The sequence below is a fragment of the Podarcis melisellensis genome (genome assembly GCF_964234715.1).
Source record: "Podarcis melisellensis genome assembly, chromosome: 9".
NCBI lineage: Eukaryota > Metazoa > Chordata > Lepidosauria > Squamata > Lacertidae > Podarcis > Podarcis melisellensis.
The window spans coordinates 72,781,363-72,791,370 of NC_138541.1; the positions used below are offsets into that span (position 1 = coordinate 72,781,363).

The 10,008-nt window shown below is 45.5% G+C and overlaps 1 protein-coding gene across 2 annotated transcripts in view; it reads left to right on the forward strand.

Moving 5' to 3' along the window:
• MAN2C1 (mannosidase alpha class 2C member 1) overlaps positions 1-7,873 on the forward strand; it is a 32,501-nt gene extending 24,628 nt beyond the window's left edge. For both annotated transcript variants that reach the window (XM_081925562.1, XM_081925563.1), the window contains exons 21-26: positions 2,728-2,871; positions 3,470-3,579; positions 4,263-4,342; positions 4,452-4,597; positions 6,250-6,353; positions 7,394-7,873. In XM_081925562.1, coding sequence (XP_081781688.1) covers positions 2,728-2,871; positions 3,470-3,579; positions 4,263-4,342; positions 4,452-4,597; positions 6,250-6,353; positions 7,394-7,523 — 714 coding nt within the window. In that variant the 3' untranslated portion in view covers positions 7,524-7,873. The remainder of the gene's footprint in view (positions 1-2,727; positions 2,872-3,469; positions 3,580-4,262; positions 4,343-4,451; positions 4,598-6,249; positions 6,354-7,393) is intronic.
• Positions 7,874-10,008: the final 2,135 nt, after the last annotated feature.

Here is a 10,008-nt window from a genome sequence, read left to right on the forward strand (position 1 = left end):
CTTTAAATTACCTTATTTTTCGCTCTGTACCACACCTAGTTTTTGGAGGAGGAAAACAAGAAAAAAAATATTCTGAATCTCAGAAGCCAGAACAGCAAGAGGGATCGCTGCACAGTGAAAGCAGCAATCCCTCTTGCTGTTCTGGTTTCTGTGATAGCTATGCAGCCTGCATTCGCTCCATAAGACGCACACACATTTCCCCTTACCTTTTAGGAGGGAAAAAGTGAGTCTTATAGAGCAAAAACTACGGTAAATATTTTTTAAATTACATTTCAAGAAAAGATCGTACAAGGTTATGCAAAATACAGTGTTAGCAAACAGGGTCTGGTGACAATATACATAGTCCATATACCTTTACTGACCACTGTCAAACAAATACAGACATAAAATAAAACCAAAATAAATAAACCACAGGTATGTGAATGTGTAGAAGGTAGCAACTGGAACTATCTATAGCATAGGCATCATGGTTAAACAAGACAAGGTTACAAAACATGGACCCTGTTATACCAAGGAAAATGATTAAATGTGCTGAGTTAGTGTATAAGCCATATTTGTTTGTAGGCCAAGGGAGGTCCTTGCTTACCGTAGCTGTCAACTTTTCCCTTGCGAGGAATCCTATTCGGAATAAGGGAATTTCACTTTAAAAAAGGGAAACATTGACAGCTGTGTTGCTTACAAGTGAAATAAAGTCAGACCAAACAAGTATGAAATCCTCCTTTTTCTTTGGCCCCTAAAGACTCTCAGCTTACTACGTTTTCCAGCAAGGCAATATCCCACACTTTAGATGGGTGCAGTCTAATTTTTTTCAGAACTGTACGATGCTCATTCCAGCAGCTATAAGTAGGTGCACTAGCAAGCCTTTATAATGCAATGTTTGAAATCTGTTGATTCAGAATGCTTGATATTTCTAATAAAAAAAAATTTATAAACAAGGCCTGCTGTGCATAATCCAAAGGTTGGTTTTGTAACCTTAGCCTATGAAAGGTTGCAGCGTTTTGGGACTTTTTAGCTTAGAGAAAAGGAGAACAAGAGGCACCATGATAGAAGTGATGGCTTAGATAGATTTAAAAGAAGATTAGACAGCTTCTTGGAGGAGAGGGCTATCAAAGGCTACCAGCCACTATGGGAAGCAGCAATGCTTCTGGAAATAATTGCTGGAAACTGTTGTTGTTTAGTCGTGTCCAACTCTTTGTGACCCCATGGACCAGAGCACGCCATGCACTTCTGTCTTCCACTGCCTCCCGCAGTTTGGTCAAACTCATGTTGGTAGCTTCGAGAACACTGTCCAACCATCTTGTCCTCTGTCGTCCCCTTCTCCTTGCGCCCTCCATCTTTCCCAGCATCAGGGTCTTTTCCAGGGAGTCTTCTCTTCTCATGAGGTGGCCAAAGTATTGGAGCCTCAGCTTCATGATCCGTCCTTCCAGTGAGCACTCAGGGCTGATTTCCTTAAGAATGGAGAGGTTTGATCTTCTTGCAGTCCATGGGACTCTCAAGAGTCTCCTCCAGCACCATAATTCAAAAGCATCAATTAGGAGCAGAGAAATTGCTCTTGGGCACAAATCCTACTTGCCAGTTTCCCCTTGGGGTTTCTGCTTGGTCCCTGTGAGAACAGGATGCTGGCCTGATCCAGCATTCAGGCTCCTCTTAGGTTCTTGAGACAGAATTTTACTGCATTTTAGTGTTCGTGTGCTTGGCTCTGTGACACGCCTTTTGAACATTGCATCAGTAGGAACTCCGCTTGCCCTACCCCACCCCAATCCTGTCATTTCAGTGAACTCTGTTGCATTCTAAAAGCAAGGAAGGGTTGGACTCTGATTAATAAAATACATACGAGCCTCAACCAGCAAGACTCTGGGAAGAAGGGCCAATAATAATCTGTCCACCCCTTGGCCCAGGTCGTTTTATTCACAAAAGAACTTTTACACAGTGTTTGTAAGAACCAATCAGATTTCCTCTGAGCATTTAAAAAAAAACCCACGTGGGACAAAGTCAGATCAGAAGAAATCCTTTTAACGACAAAGAAACAATTTCCTACTTGAGCATGCATACGTGGTTAAGCTAAATAAACAGGAACCAATGAGAAATGCATTTAGTACCCCCAGAGGTCATAAACTCATAGGAAAGAAAGATGCATTTACCATCTCCGTGTAAACTCTGTTCCTGGCCCTTAAGATCTATCTAAAGATTAACAAAAGCTACATCAAAGCTACCTTCTATCTTTATGGCTCAGGGTGCCTGGTGAAGCAACCAGTCTGTGTTTTAGAATGCTTTAGGCGTAGAAAATGGAGAGTAGAGAAGATGGGCAGAGATGCAGAGGCTTGTGGGATTTAATCGGAAATTATTGTCAATGACTCAAACCCAGTCAACACAATGCTTTCATTGCGGACACAATGGCTTGCTCCATATTTTCATAATTCCTCATAGCAATCCCACCTGACCCCCACAAACTCTACCCTAGTCTGGTTTCACTTTCCTTTGCTGTTTGGGACTGGCCTGGAATAAGGAGGACTCATTAGCTTTAGTAGGTTGTGTAGATGTTATGACACTTCCTGGTGACCTGGAAGTTCCTAGAGCAGGGGAACTTCCAAATAAACTTGGATAATGTATGTGTTTTATATGTTAATAAAAAAATTAAAATAAAAATAAACTTGGAGATTGGGGGCAGGGCAGAGAAGAAGGCACCTTTTCTCCTCTGATACGCTACACGTCTTGCTGGATCCACAGGTGGACTGGAATGAGGCTCATAAGTTCCTCAAGGTGGAATTCCCTGCCAAGGTCCGGAGCCCCAATGCCACATATGAGATACAGTTTGGCCACCTTCAGAGGCCAACGCACTGGAACACTTCTTGGGACTGGGCTCGGTTTGAGGTGAGAATCTGCCCACAGACTCCTGGCCAAGTTAGGTATTGCTGGGTAGCTGTCAACCCCTCTCTTTTTCAACTGTCTACACCGGCGGTTCCCAAAGATTTTTGGGCCACCGCTCCCTTGGTTCCATAAATTCAGAAGAGTTTTCAGCAGGAGTTTCAAAGCTGGCACAGGAGGCACCTGCTAAATGGCAAAGAGTTCTACAGGACCAGGCCAATGGCACCAAAGGCTCTGTTTCCTGCTGTTGCCAAATGAGTTCTGCAGAGAACGAGCAACGACGCTCTTGCAGGTGAACTCTGTGATCAAACTGGGATAGAAGGGTTCAGGCAATCCCTGAGTTACCTGGACCTAAGTTGTTCAGGGCTTTGGAAGACCCTTGAACTGGGCGAAAGGACTGTGAACTCAGGCCTGGCACTGAAAACACAATCCCTGGGCTGAGCATATGCTCAGTGCTTTAAAAAACAACAACAACATGGTTCTGGTTAATATACCTTAGGAATTCTAGTTTTAAAAACACAGGAGACCCTGCAAGCCTGAAGTCCGCTTACATCTGCCGTAGATGATGATGTTTATCATAATATTTGGTTATTCTTTTTCCAAGGTGTGGAGCCACAAGTGGATGGACCTGTCTGAGCATGGCTTTGGGGTGGCCCTGCTGAACGACTCCAAATATGGCTGCTCCGTCCGGGGCAACGTGATGAGCCTTTCCCTGTGAGTTTTGGCAGGCCGGCAGGAAAAGATTTCTGGCGGGATGGCTTGAGGTCTTTGGTATTCCAGATTTTTGCTGTGTTTTCCTGGCGCTTTAGAAGGGAGCTTGCAGATGCCTTGTGCATCTTGGCTCAGTGCACATCTAATGTTTGCCTGTTTGGCTACGTCAGGAATGGAGTAACAGAAGTGAGTCTGGGAATGGCCATGTTGGTGGAGCTGCACAGTCAATCACACAAGTGCCCCGTGCAAAGCTCAGAACAGATAAAGAACTTATTCAGGCAGCGCAGAGTTAAACCATGGAACTTAGATGGCTTTAAAAGAAGATTGGACAGTATCATTTATTATTCCTCTGATACTTGTTTAGAAAACCCAGTAAAAAGTCATTTTTCTGAAGAAGAAAAAAAGAGGATTTGACAAATTCATGAAGGAGAGGGCAATCGATGGCTGCTAGCCTCGGTGGCTACACTCTATCTCCATGGTCAGCAAAAGCTTCTGAATATCAGTTGCTGGAAACCACAAGAGGAGAAAAAGCTCTTGTGTTCAAATCCTACTTGTGGATTTCCTTTTGGTACATCTGGTCGGCAACTGTGGGAACAGGGCGTTGGACTAGACGGGCAATTGGTTTGATCCAGCAGGCCATTTATTACCTTCTTGTATAGTAATATATAATTTTCATCTGCATGAAGGTTAAGAGCACCAAAGTTGCCTGACGCCACGGCAGATATTGGGAGCCATCAGTTTACATATGCAGTGATGCCTCATGTAGGTAAGAAAGCCTGAGAATAAAAGCAGAGCTTTTTGAAGCAACTCAACAGTCGTGGTGGGATGAGTGTCCTTTTCTTGCCTCTGATGGCAAAGTGCTGTCTTCTGAACAGGTTCATTCCAGGAGGCTGACGTGATCCGTCAGGCATACAACTTGAATTTCCCTCTTCACAAGGTGCCGTGCGTCTCAGAGCAGCACCCAGCTTGGAGCGCCTTCTCTGTGCAATCCCCAGCTGTTATCCTGGAAGCAATAAAGCAGGTAGTGACTTCTCTCGATGGCTACTAGTCACAAGGTGATGGGAAGTTTTGCATCTGCACATGACTCTGGCAAACCGTTCTAAGCTGAAGCATTCCTTCTTCACCCACCCTAGAATGTTCAGTTCACATTGAGTTCATGAAACATTGTACCCTGACCTGTTCTTAATGCATGGTTGACCACATCTACGGAATGCGATAGTTATGTTCTTTTAAGCCTTGCTATATCAATTACTAGTAATAGTTTAAGTCTTGCTATATCAATCACTAGTAATAGTTTAATAAGGAGGTTTTCATGCCTGTCCAATTCTGTGTTCCCTTTCCCAACCTTTAATCTATTGATGATTAATGCTTATATGCAACCTTTGCATTGTATTTGTGTTAACCAACCAGCAACAAGCACATAGGTGGCAATGCTGTAATATTCAATAAAAGGGACTCCCCGAGACATGCTCAAGAGATGCCTCCCATATGACACTCGTCATTCGTCTGTCATTTATTTCAACCCAACAACAAGGGAAGCTCAGCTCTAACTATGATCACAGGCAGCAGTGCTTCTGTATATCAGCTGCTGGGAACAAGAGGAGAGAGAATTCTTGTGCTTGGGTCCTATTTAATGGTTTCCCACAAGGGGCAGCTGGTTGAGCCCTAGATGGGCCCTTGGCCTAATCCAGCAGGACTCTTCTAATGGTGAGCACAGCATGAGATGGTAGGCAGAGCTGGGCACTGCCCAGGTGCCCTCTGTTGCAGTATGCCAGGGGTGGGGAGCCACAGGCCTGAGAGCAAAATGTGGCACTTCAAATCTCTCTGGCCCTTGGAGTTGAAAATATCAATAACAAAGAAACTAGAGTTATATCTCCTTGGATTGATAGATGAAGAGATACCACGGGGGGGGGGGATTTTTCTCTGTGCAAGTACAGCTGCTAGAATAGTGATTGCTGCCAGGTGGAAGTCACAAACTATACCCACAAAGGAGGAATGGGTTTGTAAACTAAATGAATATTTAATTTTGGCAAAATTAACTGCTATAAGAAGAAATCAGTCGAATCAAAAATTTAAAAAGGAGTGGAAATGTTTTGATGAAATATTGCTGAAAAAAGAGATACGCTAATATGCCTAGATTAAAATGTGAAGTACTGGATGGAAGAAAAATGAGTAAGGAAAGATAATAAGAATTTATAATGATTTGAGAAGATTGTAGAATACAAAGGTTGTTGTAAATTGTATAAAGTGGAGAAAATCGAGTGGGGGCTGAGGGAAGAGGGAGGAAGCAGAAAAGAATAATACGATGGATTGAGGAAATAGAAATGTAAAGGTATGGGGGATGGGGAAGAAATGGTGTTGGCTTTGGTACATCTGTATTGTAACGTAATATGTGAAAACCAATAAAAAAAGAAAGAAGAAGAAAAGAAAGAAAAAAAAAATCTCTCTGGCCCTTGGGAATTTCTCCAAGCAATGCCCCACTGGCCATGCCCCTCGCCACCCTTGCCCTTGGCTTTTGTGATGGAAGGAAGGTGGGATACAAATACAGTAAATGGTCAGCCATAACCAATGGACCACAAGGAGAGAGGAGTGGTTGCACAGAGCTAGAGAAGAGCATTGTGCTGACTATGTGCTGATTATGGGATGCTTGTCTGTTTTCTTCCCTCCTTTCAGGCTGAGGACATGCCAGGCGTGCTGGTGATCAGGCTGTATGAGTCTCACGGCAGTACTGTGGTCACCTGGCTCCAGACGTCTCTCCCAGTCCAAGAGGCCGTCATGTAAGTGTGTAAATGTAAACACCACAAGTGGTTTGAGGTGCTTCCAGGCTGCTGCTGTTTTCAAGTGGAGTTCAATCACATCCTGGCATTCCGTTAAAGTTTATTTGGCACCTGTAATGGTTCTAGGGGTTGCTCGGGCGTAAGCCGGTGCCTATCTCCCCGGCTGGGTGCAAACACCTGGGTGGGTTGCCAAAGTGAACCTTTTCTGTCCGGACAGCCACTCACCCGTGGCTGACTCAATCGCTGGCAGAATCCACCAGTGGGCATTTCTTAAACTTCTTCCAGCAAAGAAGCTCTTTGACGCCTAGTCTCCTCCTACTCTCTCTGCGCGAAAGCCTTCTGCGCAAGGAGGGCGTGGGCAACGGAGGACCCCTATTCTCCCCGCTGGTCCCAAGCAAGGAGTCATGAGACCGCCTCGCCACTTCCCCCATCTGCCCCCCTTCTCCACTGGTGCTACGCTGATTCTCTTCCCCAGAAGATGGGCTGCTTGTCCCGATCCCTGGACGCTCTCTGGAATCCCTGTGGCTTTTGCTCTCTCCCTCCGGCACTGATGGCAGTTGCCTGACAGAACCCCTGACAAATAAATGCACTCCCCCCCCCCCAAATTTGGATTTTTTTATACAGTGGTACCTCGGGTTAAGAACTTAATTCATTCTGGAGGTCTGTTCTTAACCTGAAACTGTTCTTAACCTGAGGTACCACTTTAGCTAATGGGGCCTCCCGCTGCCGCTGCCACGCGATTTCTGTTCTCATCCTAAAGCAAAGTTCTTAACTCGAGGTACTATTTCTGGGTTAGCAGAGTCTGTAACCTGAAGCGTCTGTAACCCAAGGTACCACTGTAATAGAGAAAGCAGAGGGGAAGCGTACTGGAAACTGTGAGATAATACCTGTTGGTCACAATGCTGTCTAACCTCCCTGCAAACAAATCTGAACAGATGCTTAGTGAGTAGCTGATCTCATCTTGCCTCCTGAATCAGGATGACTGCCCAATGAATGGGTTGTCCGGACTGTGCTCAAAGAGTTTCACTCTTCTTTCTTAGGTGTGACCTCCTAGAGCGGCCTGATCCAAGCAAGTGCCTGCCACTGGAGGAGCGTGGCCTGCGCCTCTCCTTTACACCTTTCCAAATACAAACTGTCCTGCTGACTTTGAAACAACCAGGCAGCAGCTGAACTTCTGGAGCACAAAATTGCATACTGGCTCCTTGGCTTCCTGCTGGGCAAAGGCCTGAAGCTGTAGCAGACACAGGTGGACTTGAAAGATCTGCACCATTCTTCTTCTTCTTCTAAATTTTTTGTTATTATTTTCCTTTAAACAGCTTTCAGCAATACATTGATCAACATAAAACCCCTTTTTGCTCTGCCGAGCTTACAAATTCCCTCCTTCCCTTCAACCGGTATCCCATATCAAATCCAATTGTGCAATCTACTATATGTCTACATTGTAGGATTTACTTCAATCCTGCTAGTGTCTTCAATTTTTTGCAATTATCATAAATAAATTTACTCCAGTCTCTTTGGAATTTCTGATTGTCCTGGTCTAGGATCCTGCAGGACAGTTTGGCTGATTCAGCTAAGGCCATCATCTTCGCCTGCCACTCCTTTAGGGGACATGCTAATCTTCTCTGTATCGTTCCAATTTTAGTATATGTGCTGTTGAAGCGAGCACATCTGCGCCATTCTTATTATTTCTGTTAACCAGAGCACTAAGGTCTGCCAACCTGTGGCAAGTGCAAAACAGCTGCTGTGAGATGCCGCCAATGCAAAATGGCGGGCTGGGATGGCACTAGTAGCCTACTTTAACCAGTGAACCTATTTCCTGGGATGACCTACCTATTCCAAGTCTAAATCGTAGCTGTGATTCCTGCATGCTGGGGGTTGGACTAGATGCCCCACGGATCCTCTTCCAACTCTACAGTTCTACGATTCTACGAAATCTACACCTGGGATTCTTACAGCTTAATTGACTTTGTGGCAGAGTGGGCAGCTTGTGTTACTACTGATAAACAACTGGGAAGTCGGAAGCTTTGGCTTATCTGCTGTGAATCATCCAGTTTCTGCTCAAAACCCCTTTTTAAAGGGGGTAAAGGTAAAGGGACCCCTGACCATTAGGCCCAGTCGTCACCGACTCTGGGGTTGCTGCGCTCATCTCGCTTTATTGGCCGAGGGAGCCGGCGTACAGCTTCCGGGTCATGTGGCCAGCATGACTAAGCCACTTCTGGTGAACCAGAGTAGCACATGGAAACACCGTTTACCTTCCCGCTGGAGTGGTACCTATTTATCTACTTGCACTTTGAAGTGCTTTTGAACTGCTAGGTTGGCAGGAGCAGGGACCGAGCAATGGGAGCTCACCCCGTTGCGGGGATTCGAACCACCGACCTTCTGATCGGCAAGTCCTAGGCTCTGTGGTTCAACCCACAGCGCCACCCGCGTCCCACTTTAAAGGGGCAACACTTTTCTTCTAGAAAAAAAAAGTTGTTGGTACTGTGTACCCTCGAGAATCCCCAGAAAGAAGGACTGGGCTATGGTTATAGGCAGAGAAATAGCTGTGGTGGGGAGGGAGTTTCAGAAGAACTGCTTGAAATACTCTTCCGCATTCCAGGTTGACATCTAGATGGCAGCTCAGGCCTCTTCTTGTCAATCCCTCTTTGACATGGGGATGTGTGACCTCAGTCCTTGCCAGCCCTTGTGCCAAAGGGGCTTGGAAGGACGGTCCTTGCCCCCACCCACAGGTGGTGACTTTACTTAACCATCACCCATCTGCACACAGCGGGAGACCATCTCTGCCTTGCCAGCAGGAGCTCCCAATGTTTAAAGCTTGTGGGCTGGAATCAATGAGTGGAGGAGGAGGAGTTTGGATTTGATATCCCGTTTTATCACTACCCTAAGGAGTCTCAAAGCGGCTAACAATCTCCTTTCCCTTCCTCCCCCACAACAAACACTCTGGGAAGTGAGTGAGGCTGAGAGACTTCAGAGAAGTGTGACTGGCCCAGCAGCTGCAGGTGGAGGAGCGGAGATGCGAACCCAGTTCACCAGATTACGAGTCCACCGCTCTTAACCACTACACCACACTGGCTCTCAGAGTGGGCACCAGTACTGTACTTAGGACTTTTTCTTGACAATTGTCTCGTCATAGCACCACACCCTACAACACCATCATTTCTAGAAAAAAAATCTTTATTTGCACCAAAAAGCACCGTAAGAATATAATCAAAGGAGAGATAGAAATATAATAACCAAGAATATAATCGCCAAGGGTAGAAAGTATTTGACTGAGTAACTGTTAAAATGCACGTCTCTTTCAAATCTAGGAGGTAATGTATCAGTGGATCAAATCACACTCCTTGCTGAACAGAACTACCACTGGATATCTTACTGATCAGCTGAAGTGTTGGCCTGAATTATCCATGTAGCTCTTGAGCCCCGGAGAAGATTCCTGTCAGAATAAGGCAGAGAAGGAAATACTGCAACCGTTTCAGCAACTGAGCTCTGCTCTTGTGCTCCTGATCCAAAGGCCAATCTAGACATGATGTTAAATGTGTCAGTGGTGTTTTTAATGCAAATCGTATGAAGGTGCCATTTGCTCTGGGGGAAACTGGAACGGCTTAAACTTCATTCCCGCTGCAGTTCCCTGCTGGTTGCATTGAACAACCTGCAC